This window comes from Hemicordylus capensis, chromosome 2 (genome assembly GCF_027244095.1).
Source record: "Hemicordylus capensis ecotype Gifberg chromosome 2, rHemCap1.1.pri, whole genome shotgun sequence".
NCBI classification, from domain to species: Eukaryota; Metazoa; Chordata; class Lepidosauria; order Squamata; family Cordylidae; genus Hemicordylus; species Hemicordylus capensis.
Window position 1 is genome coordinate 17551820 of NC_069658.1, and position 14633 is coordinate 17566452.

The following is a 14633-nucleotide window of genomic DNA, read 5'->3' on the forward strand; positions in this document are numbered from 1 at the left end:
GAATCCAGGATGTCCCCAGGAAATTACGCTTCTGCCATGAAATCACCAGGAGGCCTTAGGCAACTGGCTCCTTCTTTGCCTCTGCTACCTCTGGCCTCCAATATGGGGAGAAGACTGACCTATCATACAGAGTTGTTATAAAGATTCCCAAGACACTGTATTTGTGCTTTGAGTTCTCAAAAAATGCCACAGAAATGCTAATGATTGTCAACTTTTTTCACTGGAGCAACATCTAGAATTTGGTTGGGGGTTCCCCCCCCCCTCCTTGTGCATCCACCTACCTTGTTCAGAACTTTCTCAAAGGGAGGAAAGTCACATCACTGAGAGCAAAGAAACAAAAGACAAAGTGACAGAATGATAAGGGTGGTTCATGAGGATTAATTGAACCAAATTATAGCATGTTTGCTCCAGATAGCAACTTATTCCTTGCTTGCACAGTATACTTGCTTGTACAGTATTGTGAAGTATTCCCATGGGGAAAAAATCTTGGAAACTCATAAAGAAATAAAGAAATATTGATTTGTTTTCAACCCTCTAAAAAACAAGAACTACACATAACTCCTGCAAAGACAATGCATGCTCTGATATTATTATTAAGCGTGTGGGTTTTTCCTTGAAAATGTTCCCTTCTCTCTTGTGATTGCCCAGCTCAGTTCTTCTTGCTTTTGAAACTGTCCTAGAACACTTTTGTTTTAAAATATATGCAATTATTGCTTCTTTTTAAAAGATACTTTGAACTGTGTGGTTATACTATAGAAACTGTTTTGTGTATGTTTAACCAGGACAGTTTTTAAAAAATGGAATATAGCCTCCTGTACGAGATACATATTCTCTAAGTGTCAAATGCATGATCTTTTAACCTTGGGTTCCTCTTTCAAGAACTGTCTTGAGGAGTGTCTAGTCCTAAAGGCTCCTGCTTTGAAACTTGCATTTTGTTACTAAAGGCTTTTAAAGGGGAGATCCTTGGCCTCTGGAAATAGCCTCTGAAGAGGGGTCAGTGGAATGGACCATTCTTGGGAAAGCATGCCTTCTACAAAGCAAGAAGGCAGTTTTCATCTATCTCCTTGGGCAAGTTTCCCTTTCCAGGCAGTGATTGCTTTGCTATGACTGTAAAAGACAGTTCATAGTGCTTCATATCTGTGGGCTCTCCTTCTATAAAGATAAATGGCTGCCTGGTCAAATGAACTGGTCATGGCACAAAGCACTGGTGTCAAGACTCTGAAGGCACCTTTTCAATCAGTTTTAGGTGATGCATGTATTTGAATGCTTGTAAGAGGGGAAATCCTGAGAAAATGTATTTAGCTTCTAGAAACTGATCACTTGAACATCCTCAGATATTTCTCCGTAAGTTCCCTGATATTGGCTGCAAATTCATTTCCCCAAAAAACATTAGTACCAACCCTAGTTTGTAGAGCCCTTATGCAGTGTTATGAGGTCTGTGTGCACGTGTGTGTCTGTTTGGGCCCATTCACATGTAATGTGGAAGCAAGGGTCCAATGGACCTGTGGTTCCACCCTCATTCTTATGGACAGGAACCAAACTGCAGTCAGGGAGACTGCAGAGAGGAGTGGGAACTGGCTGTGCGGGCTTCCTTCTTGCATGAAGAACAGTCCCAACAGTGAATTACAGCTGGAGGGAGAGAGAGAGGAGCTTGCTCCCTCAACTCTGATTACAGCGAGTGCAGCCTGCAATTCAGAATTTAGATGTACAGCAGCCAGCTGCAAGCCTTAGGGAAGAGCAGCAAAACTCACTACAGACTGAGGGTTCAGACTGGAGTTTGGGAAGGGAAACGTTTACAGGGTCATTTTTTTTAATGGGACCGGGGTTTCATGAATTTGGATGTACAAGAAAATCAGCCTCAGGTTCCTTCACTTCCAGTTTCCCATTACATGCTAATGCAGACCCTGTGTCTGTACAAGACTTCAGTTTAACAAGGGCTCAGCCTTGAAACCAGATTCAAGATCTGGAGTCATTTCTGCGATACTGGAAATAGCAACAAAAACCAGAGTCTTTCTGTGTACAAGAGGCTTCCCCCTAACCTCCAACTGGCCAGTCTTTCTCACTGAATCTGTTGTAGATGTATTCGCATCCCGAGCTCCAGTGTGGTATAGTGGTGAGAGTGCTAGATCCTCACTCAGCCATGAGGCCCAATGGGTCACCTTGGGCCAGGCACATTTTCTTAACCTAACCTATCTCACATGGGTATTATGAGAATCAGAAACCTACATCCATTACTTCCCTGAGCCAAGTGGTGAGATGATGAAATATAAATCTTGTGATACAGTTGCTATGAGGTGAACAATAAACAGTGTCCAGACTAAGTTGTTCAACAGTTACTCAGGAGTTATTCCATAGGACAACTTAATTTCAACATGATTATTAAGAAGTAATTTAGTCTGAATGCAGCCCACTAATAATAATCCTAAAATACAATACTATATTTACCTGAATCTAAGAATAGGTTTTTTCCTAATTTTTTGAAATTAGAAATCAGGATTGATTGATCAAGTGCTGTAAAGTCGGTGTTGACTCTTAGTGGCCACACAGATAGATTCTCTCCAAGGATGATCTGTCTTCAACTTGACCCTCTAAAGTCTCTCAGTGGTATATTCATTGCTGTCGTAATTGAGTCCATCCACCTTGCTGCTGATCGTCCTCCTCGTCTCTTTCCTTCAACTTTCCCCAGCATTATGGACTTCTCAAGGGAGCTGCGTTTTTTGCATAATGTGTCCGAAGTATGATAGTTTGAACCTGGTCATTTGTGCCTCGAGTGAAAATTCTGGATTGATTTCTTTTATGATCCATTTGTTTGTTTTCCTGGCTGTCCATGGTATCCTAAAAATTCTTCTCTAGCATCAAAGTTCAAAAGCATCAATACTTTTTCTATCCTACTTCTTCAAAGTCGAGCTTTTGCATCCATAGAGTCTCACAAGGAAAACCATTGTCCGAACGATTCTAATCTTTGTAGGTATAGACACATCATGACATCTAAATATCCTTTCCAAGGCCGTCATTGCAACCCTACCAAGTGCTAGTCTGCAGTGTATTTCTTGACTGCTGGATCCTTTACTGTTGATGGTTGATCCTAAAATGCAAATATCCACCACTTAAATGTTTTCACTGTCAATTCTGAGGCTGTTTGCTGTACCCATTGTCATTAGTTTAGTTTTCTTTACATTTAGTTGTAGTCCTATTTTTTCACTGTGCCCCTTGACTTTCATTACTAGAGCTTGCAGATCATCGGCATTCTCAGCTATCAGAGTGGCATCATCAGCATAGCACAGGTTATTGATAGGGAGGAGAGAATCGATTTGGATTTAAATTAATTTGATCTGAATCTGGTTGATTTGGGTGATTCAAGCACAAAATAAATCTGCCCAGACACTCCTGGCCAAATTTGAGCTCAAATCGAATCACACCAGATTTGATTCGAATCAGTTTGAGATTCAGGTTCCACATATTAATTCCCCCAGATTCCCAGCTTTCATTTAAAAAAAGGGGGGGGGAGCTAAAATCTATTCCTCGTAGAAGTTGAGTTATGGAGCAAAATGTGTGTTCACTATTTCTCAAGTGTTTGGATTCTTTGGTGTATAATAATCTTTCCTTAATGAATCCCTATGAGGATTCATTATACACGTTCATTTCTTCTATTCATTTTGACTGTCTTTGGCAGTGTCAACTATCAACTGCCATGTGCCAACTATACCTGCCCCCACCTGCAAGGCAGTGGGGTACTACTCAGTTTATGTTCCAGAATTTTTTTTAAGTGTTTAGCCTCCTTGGTGTCTAATATTATGGCTATTATTAGACGTTATTTGAAGAAACCTGCATTGGATCCCTCCGAATTAGCAATTACAGACATGTCTCTAATCTTCCATGGTTGGGCAAGGTTATTGAGCAAGTGGTTGATTCTCAGCTCCAGGCAGTTTTGGATGACATAGATTATTTAGATCCTTTCCAGGCTGGCTTTTGGGTATGGGGTTGAGACTGCCTTGGTCAGCCTGATGGATGATCTCCAGTTGGCAATCAACAGAAGGAGTGTGACTCTCCTGATCCTTTTGGATCTCTTGGCAGCTTTCGATACCATTGACCATGGTATCCTGCTAGGTCACTTGAAGGAGTTGGGATTGGGTGGCACTGTTTTACAGTGGTTCCACTCCTACCGCTCTGGCAGATTCCAAATGGTATCACTTGGAGAATGTTGCTCTGAAAAGCTAGAGCTAAATGTGGGGTTCCACAAGGCTCCATACCATTTCCAGGGCTTTTTAACATCTACATGAAACCGCTGGGAGAGATCATCAGAAAGTTTGGTCTGGGATGTTACAATATGCTGATTATTATTTATTATTATTTATTTGATTTCTATACCGCCCTTCCAAAAATGGCTCAGGGCGGTTTACACAGAGAAATAACAAACAAATAAAATGGAAACTTGTCCCCAAAGGGCTCACGATCTAAAAATAAACATAACATAGACACCAGCTACAGTCACTGGAGGTACTGTGCTGGGGGTGGATAGGGCCAGTTAATCTCCCCCTGCTAAATAAAGAGAATCACCACATTAAAAGGTGCCTCTTTGCCAAATTAGCAGGGATGACACCCAGATCTATTTCTCCATACCAACTTCATCAGGAAATGGCATGACCCCTGCTAAGTGCCTGTCTGGAAGCAATATTGGGCTGGATGAAGGCTAACAGGCTGAATTTGAATCCAAGCAAGACAGAGATACTGTCTGTAGGAGGTCGGGATGTGAGAGATGGTATAGATCTGCCTGTTCTGGATGGTGTTAAACTCCCCCTAAAAGATCAGGTTTGTAGTAGGCATGTGCCCAAAACGTTTCAGAGGCCATTGTAAAGGCCTCCAAAACGTTTTGGCGCTGGGGCGGTATTCGGTAGTACTTTAAGGGCGGGGGAGGGTGCACTCACCCCCCCGCCACGTTTCCCCCGCCGGCGTTCTGTAAATTTCAAGCCCCTCGGGGTGGCAGCGTTCCTCCCTGCCACCCCGTTCCCCCCGTCGGCCGGAAGTGGCCGGAAGTTGCAAGGAACGCTGCTGCCCCGAGGGGCTTGAAATTACACCCTCCCCCACCCTTAAAGTACTACCCCCACCGGTGCTGAAGACCATTCGTGCACATCCCTAGTTTGTAGTTTGAGTGCACCTGGATACCAAACTCTCCCTGGTTTCTCAGACTGGGGCTGTGGCCAGGAGTACCTTTTATCAGCTTTGGCTGATATGCCAGATACGTACATTTCTGGAGACAAATCACCTTAAAACGGTAGTATATATGCTGGTAACCGCTAAGCTTGACTACTGTAATGCACTGTATGTGGGGCTGCCTTTGTACGTAGTTTGGAAACTACAATTGGTACAGAATGTGGCAGCCAGTTTGGTTTCTGGGTTTACATGAAGGGATAACACCATATAATACCAATTCTAAAAGAACTGCACTGGTTGTCGATCTGTTTCCGAACGAAATACAAAGTACTGGTTATTACCTATAAAACCTTTAATGGCTTAGGTCCAGGATACTTAAGAGAGCGCCTTCTCTGTTTTGAACCCTGTCACCTGTTAAGATCATCTGGAGAGGTCCGGTTATGGTTGCCACCAACTCGTTTGGTAGCAACTCGGGACTGGGCCTTCTCTGTGGCTGCCCCAGGGCTTTGGAACGTGCTGCTTGCTGAAATAAGAGCATCTCCTCCTCGGTTTCTTTTTAGGAGTACCCTGAATATGTACCTATTTTCCCACACTTAGGCGGTATTTTATTTATTTAACATATATAACGCCCAAACTTTCGTCTCTGGGTGGTTAACAATGACATAAAAACAATTAAAACAAATATAAAAGGTTAAAACAGTTCAACAATTTTAAAACAGTATAAAATTAAAACCTACTAATTTAAAAAGCTGAAAAAGCTTGGGTGAAGAGATGGGTCTTCAAAAAAAAAATTTTTTTAAAGTCAGAGATGGGGAGGATCACATCTCAGTAAGGAGTGCATTCCACAATCTCAGGGCAGCAATCGAGAAGGCCCATCTCCGTGTGGCCACCAGACGAGCTGGCGGTACCTGGAGACGGACCTCCTCAAGTGACCTCAATGAGCGGTAGGGCATATAACAAGGATGGCGTTCTCTCAAATACCCAGGGCCTAAGCCGTTTAGGGCTTTATAAGTTATAACCAGCACTTTGTATTCTGCCTGGAAACCAACTGACAGCCAGTGTAGCTCCATCAGCAAAGGAGTAATGTGGTCTCTCCGAGATGACCTGGAGACCAACCTGGCTGCTGCATTCTGAAACAAATGAAGTTTACGGACTATGTACAAAGGCAGCCCCACATAGAGCGCATTACAGAAGTCTAGTCTGGAGGTTACCAACAAATGTACCACTGTTCGTTCGTTCATTCATTCATTCATTCATGACTCTTCCTCATAATAAAATCTTACGAGGATTCATTATATGCCTTCATTTCTTCTGTTCATTTTGACTGTCATTGGACAGTGCCAACTGTTAACTGCCATGTGCCAACTACACCCTCCTCACATTGGCAAGGCAGTGGGGTACTACTCAGTTTATGTTCTAGGAATTTTTGAGGTGTTTAGACTCTTTGGTGTGTAATGATTATGAGGCAAGGTTATTAACCTTGCCTCATAATCATTACACACCAAAGAGTCTAAACACCTCAAAAATTCTGAAAATATAAACTGAGTACCTAGTGGCTTGTGGGTTGTGGGGTAGTTGCAACATGGGATGCCACTAATTCTCCACCCCCACCTGCAAAGCAGAGGGGTCAAAATGAACAGAAGAAATGAAGGTGTGTATTGAAGACACCAAAGAATTTAAACACTTCAAAAATTCCTAAAAAATAAACTGAGTACCCCAGTGTGTGTGTGTGTGTGTGTGTGGTGGGGGGTTGTTGTAGTTGACACATGGCGCTTGGCAGTTAGCACTGTCCAATGACAGTCAAAATGAACAGAAGAAATGAAGATGCATAATGAATCCTCATAGAGATTCATTATGAGGAAAGTTTATTAGACCCCAAAGAATCTAAACACTTCAGTACCCCCCCCAAATAACTAATAAACTGAGTACCCCACTTCCTTGCAGGTGTGTGTGGTGGGGTGGGATGTAGTTGACATATGGCACTTTGCACTGTACAATGACAGTTTAAATAAACAGAAGAAATGAAGGTGTGCAATAAATCCTCATAGGGATTCATTATGAGGAAAAGTTATTATACACCAAAGAATCCAAACTCATGACAAATAGTGACCACACATTTTGCTCCATAACTCTACTTCAACAAGGGCTAGAGCTTAGCTTTTTAAAAATAAATCTGTGGGTCCATGTTAGGATTAGGGATAGGGCAATTCCGAATCCCCATCTTCTTTATATATATTTTTCTTAGGTATACCCATTGCTAATCCCATGAGTAGCAGCTTTCATGAGGGTTTGCGAGCAGCTGTAAGATAGCAACGGGGATGTGTGTGTGGGCGGGGGGGAGGCGGTGGCAGCAGCCAGCTGTCTGGCTCCCAGGCAGGGGAAAAACAGCAAATGGTGCTGCAGAGAAAACAGCAGTGGCAAGTGAGGGGAGGGCAGAAGCAGGAGGCGACGGGTGAGCAGGAGGGAAAAGAAGAAAGGAAACAGTCGAGCAGTTGGGCAGAAAACTGTGGCAGTGGTGGGCAGAGAGGGCGGCATATCCTCTGTCTTCAGCTGCTTGCCAGCCCAAAGGAAGAATGGCCCAGCTGTCGGTGGAAGAAGGCATCAGCTGTCCACTGGGAAGGTAGGCAAAACCAGTGGGCAGGCAGCAGAGAGGGTGGCACACTCCCTCTCCAGCTCGCCTGCTGGCCCAAAGGAAATATGTGGCAGCAGCACCGTGGGTAGGGGTGCCGGGGGGGGAATGTTGGTGGAGGGATGGTGGCAGTGCCAGCAAGTGGGGGAAACCGAGGAGAACTAGAGGCGCAAATGCTCTGTGTCTGGCCCAGCTAGTTATTTCTATAGCAGAAATATACAAAATCAGTACAAATTAAAAAATCATTTGAAATGAACCAAATGCGCCACTGCCTTAAAATTTGGGTGGTAGGTGGCACCCATAGGGACCTACCCACCACACAAATATGGTGTCCCTAGGACCTTTAGAAATGGGGCAAATTGATTTGAAACAAATCCAACTCAAATCAAATCTGATCAGTTTTGAGTTGTCAGATTCAAGTTAGAATCAAACCTGCCTGATTCAATTTGGCCTCAAATTGAATTGCAAAAAATCAATTTGTGCACATCCCTAGTTATTGATGTTTCTTCCTCCAACTTTAAAACCACACTCATCTTCTTCCAATCCAGCTTCTCTCAATATATGTTCAGCATATAAGTTGAATAAAGAAGGAGAAAGTATAAAGCCTTCCTTGTCTTACTCCTCTGGCAATGGGGAACCAGTCTGTTTCACCATGTTCAGTCTGTTTCCTGTCCTGTGTATAGGATTCTCATGAGATGTTTTGGGAAACCCATTTTCCTAAGGATATTCCACAACTTGACATGGTTGATGCAATAGAAGGGTTTTCTATCGTCAATAAAGCACATATTGAGGTCTTTTTGCTATTCTTTGGCTTTCTCAATTATCCAGCATGCATCAGCAATCATGTCTCTTGTTCCTCGGCCATTTCTAAAACCAGCTTGAACATCCGACATTTCCTTTTCCACGTAGGTCTCTAATCTGTGTTGGGTGATACTGAGCATTAATTTGCTAGCATGTGAAATTAAGGATATTGTGCGATGGTTTGCGCAGACTGTTAAGTCTCCTTTCCTTGGTATGGGTATGTAGACTGACCTCTTCCAATCTGTTGGCCACTGTGTCATTCTCCAAATTTGCTGGCATTGTTTGGTTAGAGCCTTGACTGATTCTTCTTCTGTTGCCTGTCATATTCCTGTAGCTTTCCCATCAATTCCTGTAGCCTTCCAAATTGGTAATGACCGGAGTGCTGATCTAACTTCATCTTCCTGTACTAGAAGTTCTTGCAAGTAGGGGATATCTTCTAGAGTATATTGACGTCTCTGCTGCACAGATTTTCAGTATACTCCTTCCATTTCTGTTTGATCTTCTCTGAATCAGTTACTATCTGTCCTTTGGCATCCCTTAACATACCAATTTGAGGTTGGAACCTCCTTCTGAGTTCAGAGATCTTTTGCTCTCCTTGTTGCTCTGTGTCTATTTCCATCCTCAGGGTCTTTACAGATGTCAATGTAGTACTGCTCCTTGTCTCTTCTAAAAGCTTTCTGAAATTCCCTATTATGTTCCTTCATGAGGTCTTTATCTTTCTTGACTTTGGCTTCTCTCCTCTTCTTGTCAATTTCCACCATCTGTTCTGACATCCATTTTGCTTTCTTCTGTTTCTCGATCTTTGGCAGTCTCTTTTCACATTCATCCTTAACAACTTCTTTGACTTCATTCCACAGTTCCTCTGGTTCCCTATCAATGAGGTTCAGAACATCAAAGTGGCTCTTGATGTTCTCCTTGAAAATGGTGGGTACATTCTCAAGATCATATCGTGATAACTGGATAGCGCTGTTTTTCCGCTTTAGCTTGACTTGGAACTTGCACATGAACAGTTTGTCATCTGTTCCACAATTAGCCCCAGCCACATCTTTGCTGTTACAACTGAGCTCTTCCACCTCCCTGCACCAATAATGTAATCAATTTGATTGATGGGCACTCCATCTGGTGATGTCCATGTGTATAGGCACCTCTTTGGTTGTTTGAAGAATGTGTTAGCAATGAAGAGATCATTGGCTTGGCAGAAACTAATAAGTTGTTCTCCTGCTTCATTTCTGTTTCCTAGGCCATATAGTCCAACTGTCTTTTTCTCTTTACCATTTCCAACTTTGGCATTCCAGGCTCCAACCAGCACCAGCACATCTTTGCTTGCATGTTCTGTCAATTTCAGACTGAACTTGAGCATAAAACTCACCAGCTTCCTCTTCTTCTGCATCAGTTGTTGGGGCATAGACCTGAAAAACTGACATGTTAAAGGGTTGCCCACAAAATCTAATTGATATTAGTTGGTTACTGACCACATTGTACCAAAGTATTGTTATTGCTATATCCTTCTTGACTATGAAAGCAACACCATTCCTTCTTTGACTTTTGCATCCTGAGTAGTAAATGGTATGATTTTCTGACTGAAAGTGTCCAATTCCAGTCCATTTTAATTTGCTGATGCCCAAGATGTCAATCTGTAGTTGATTCATTTCGTCGAGCTTTCCCATGTTCATGCTTCTTACGTTCCACGTTCCTATTGTAATTCTGTCTTTGCAGCTTCTTCTTTTTTCCCCCCACATGGCAACATCAGCCACTAGATGTCCAATAGCTCCAGTCAGCGTCGCCAACTTGGAAGGTGAAGGGAAAGCACCAGGAAGTATAGTCCAACACTTTCTCCATTGAGGTCATTGGGAATACTTGATCCAGAAAGGAGGGGAAGGGGTTTACTGAGCCATATAGTGAAAGCCAACCCTGCCAGCTGGTAACACTGGCCAGAGAAAGGGTAAGAAGATGGGGCTTTTAAACATCGACACCATGTAGCTACTATGTCTGGAGAGAAGAACCAGAAAAATGGATAAAAATAGCTAAAGCAATCTTCATGCTCAAATTCCTGGACATTTCATATCCAAGAAATAACAACAACAACAACAACAACAACAACAACAACAACAACAACAAGACACTTTTCTTACATCCTGGACAGGATGTCTGATTCCTGGACTGTCTGAGCCAAGCCTGGATATGTGGCAACCCAAGTGCAGTGCCAGTAGAGCTGTGCATATTATCCATCTTTGGCTGTTTGAAGCCAAGTACAATACAGGCCTAGAAGGCATGTGTACAATGCACGAAAAGCATATATGTAAAAGGTCAGCAACACGCCTCCCCTGACTTTGCAAACTAAAAGAATGGAAAGAAAACATACTTTATTTCAGTGAGAGAATGCATTAACTAAATGGCAGGTGTCTGTACATCACCATTAGCAAATGGCAATATTCTGGAGAAGAAAATGGACCAAGTATTTAGGGTATTATTTTCAGATACTGATAGATTAGATTATGGAAATGTCTCTGGTTTCGCTGCTCAGTGGTGTGATGTTTCAAAAACTGAATTATCTTGATTGAATCTCACCATTAATATTGCTAGACCGGCTTCCTTTTTCAGTACCCCATATACCACAGGCCTTCACATTTCTAGATGTCCCAAGGGAGAAAAGATGTAAAAGAAAGATGCAAAGTGTTTTATATCTTTAATGTGAAACACACGCTACCTTTCAGCTAGAGCCATGTAAACTGACAATATTACCACTATAAATTTTTCAATTACTTCCTTTTTTGACAAAACTCTCACATTTTCAGTTTATGATTGGAAATTGAAACCTCTAAGCACAAATGAGTCATACTCTCCATTATTACGCAGTGGAGGCATACATAACTTATTGTGTTGCAGAATATCTGTTTGAATTTCACACACACTTGAAAGTCCTACATGTTTTTTGTACTGAAGTTTCTTAAGAGAGAAACACAGCAGCACTTACTCCCCCTCCCACCCCCAAAAGGATCATGGTTCAGCATAAAATTTAAATTGTACTTTTCTTTTGCATGTTTTATTTTCATTCAAAAGGCTTTTGTCTGCTGAACTGCTCAATTATTGCTTGAAAAATATCAAAACTAAATTGGTTTTAAGGTTTGATTTATCTTTTTAAAAAGAAGTGTATGCACACATAAAGCGGATGGACTAGACCAGTTCTCAACTAGGAAGCTTTGCAAATATTTGTGCTTTGATTTAACTTATAAAGATGTGACATCTAAGCTGCTTAAGCCAGAACTGTATAATTATGGAATTTGCTATCACAGGATTTAATGCGGGGGCAATGTAAACCACCCTTTCAAAAATACATCAAGAACCACAAAGAACTGGTGAAAAACATAAAAAGGGTTCAAAATTACAGTATTTCACACTGCCAAAAGTCAGGAAGTGTTCAGAATGCTATCCATGTGCCTTGGAATCAATGCAGCTCTCCTTATTTGGCATTAGGGCATCATTTTAATAGTATTCATTCACAGTTCCTAATGATTGTGGACTGGATCCAATGGCTCCCTGCCTCCAGTAAAGGGAGCATTCTCTGGATGCTCTCCTTCAATCAATGGAAGAATCCTTCCATCAGAGAAAGGGAACCTTTGGATCCAGCCCTATATCCTGAAGTGTAATATTTAAAAGGCCTGGATTTAAAATACATTGAGATGGGAGCTCTTGATAAAGGTTTGATTAAGTTTCAGATACGATTCTGAATGCAAGCCTTTTCCCATAATGTACTCTGGGAATGCTGGAATATATCAGATATAGAAGTCATTCACACGTGCAAAAACTGTGTTCTACCCATCAGTGGAACACCTAGGTCATTTTGGAGCCTGGTCCTGAAGGGCTTTGGAGCCCCCTCCACCGCTGCGAGGCCCTCCCTTAATTTTTTTAAAAATAAAATAAAATAAAATCTGCTAGAAGCCTGCTGCCTCCCTGTTGCACCAATTTTTGCCATTTTCGCAGCCCCACTGGCTTGCGACAATCAATACTCCACTGCACAGGTGTGCCCAGAAGGACAGGCCCACCAGTCACTGTTTCCGCTGCTGCCACAACCATGGGAGAGGCCTGCTTGTCTCACCCCCCCCCCCACCACACACACACACACATCCCAGCTGCACAAATGGTGGCAAAAATGGCAAAGGTCGGTGTGGGGGGCGGAGGCAGGACAGCAGCAGGGCAGGGGCAGAGTGGCAGCAGGCCTGTGGGTAGGCCCCTCAGAATATTTGGAGCTTCCCCCAGAGACAGGATCATGGGAAAGATCACCCATGCTCCCCGAGTTTGGGAACTGTGTGTGCTCCCAATTTTGGGTTGTGTGGAAGCAAGGCAAGAGAAAAATCTGGGTAGAAGTGATTGTGTGGAAGCAAATTAGGAGGAAAACCTGGGTAGCTTTTCCTCCTCCCTTGCTTTCACACAATCACTTCTACCCAGCTTTTCCTCTTACCTTGCTTCCACACAACCCAAAATTGGGAGCACACGCAGCTCTCAAACCCGGGTAGTACACAGTTTTCATATGTGTGAATGACCTCATGTTCTAACAAAGTGCTTGTGGAAGGATGTTGCAGTAGTGCAAAGCTGTTGCACTAGCTACTTGCAGCAAGGCTGGAACTTGCATTCCAGACTAGTGTTGCACTACCACAAGCATGCTTACGACTGTGGCATGTTTCATTTGTTTTAAATGGAAGATTTGCACAGTTGCAAAAATCTCTGGGTTGGGTTTTTGTTTAGCTCAGTTGCATGATCTTCTTGCACTAGCACAACTTTATTCATTATGATCACTATTTAGGATGTCCGCCAATGAAAGCACCATAACCAGAAGCACTTTTCAACACTCCCAATGATGAGAGCAAACAAGACAAGCAATTTGGATTCCTCCCTCATTCCAGCAAATATTATAATCCCACTCTGTTTTGCACACCGAAAATATTTAAGCAGCTGGTATTCTTTCAAACAGTATTTAAAGAAGAAAACGTTGGGAGTTTTCAAAAGCGAGGAATACAGGTGACTCCCACACATGCTGGAGAGAGTGCTCCTCTTACAAAATGAGGCTTTCAGAATAGCAGCTTCTTTTGTACTTTGGAGGAATTTTTAAAGGAATGCATCATTCATGTGTTTCATTGTAAAGGCATCTAAATCATTCTGATGACAAACCAAGCATCGTAACTTCACTGAGAGCAAAGAAAGCAAAAACCATGATATATCCGAATACACATCTAAAGCGTGTTTGAGCATAGTAATGTGATTTAATTGTTGCTCATGTATGTTTTGTTTTAATTTTTAAATTAATGGCTCTTTTTTTGTTCTTCTCATGTTCTCCCCCTGTCATCCTCGTTGCCATACTTTTAACTCATTGTGACGTGTATCTCACTGGCGGCCGTTTTGATTTTTTTTTAAATTATGCTTTTCTTTATTTTAATTTGTGGTATGCTCATTTTGGTGGCTTTTGTGACCCAGATCCCATTGACCCATTAGAAGTTGATTTTTATCCTTTGCTTGATGATTTCCCTACCTCAGTCCCAGATATCTCCACCCCCATGCTCCCACCAGTAGGTGTCCAGGCTGTTGCGTTAACCCATGATGCCGTGAGGGTCAGCTGGGCAGACAACTCTGTCCCCAAGAACCAAAAGACAACAGAAGTTCGATTTTACACCGTCCGATGGAGAACCAGCTATTCTACAAGTGCTAAGTACAAGGTGAGACTTTGTAAGGATGTGCCGACCCCCCCTGCAAAATTTCACTTCTCTTGTGTAAATACTGTATATTCAGATTCCCTTGCAAATTCTCTTGTCTTTCTCCTTAGAAGCATCCTGAAATTCACTTCAGATTTCACCTTTTTGTAATGTTGGTGCCATCCTTAGTTGCTTATAACCATGCTTCTCTGTGTGTGTTCATACTTTGCTCAACAGTAGTTTCGATGTGTCTTCATGAGAGCAGGGTAGTACGTATTCAGAGTTCAGGACAGCAGGGAATTGTTTACTATTGACCCTGTGAATTGTGTAGGAGCACTTGATAATTCAGCATTAATAAAGCCATGTGG

The 14633-nt window shown here is 42.4% G+C and overlaps 1 protein-coding gene across 3 annotated transcripts in view; it reads left to right on the forward strand.

Moving 5' to 3' along the window:
• Positions 1–14633, forward strand: part of DCC (DCC netrin 1 receptor) — a 1362689-nt gene that overhangs the window by 1182020 nt on the left and 166036 nt on the right. For all 3 annotated transcript variants that reach the window (XM_053300600.1, XM_053300601.1, XM_053300602.1), the window contains exon 17: positions 14051–14289. In XM_053300600.1, coding sequence (XP_053156575.1) covers positions 14051–14289 — 239 coding nt within the window. The remainder of the gene's footprint in view (positions 1–14050; positions 14290–14633) is intronic.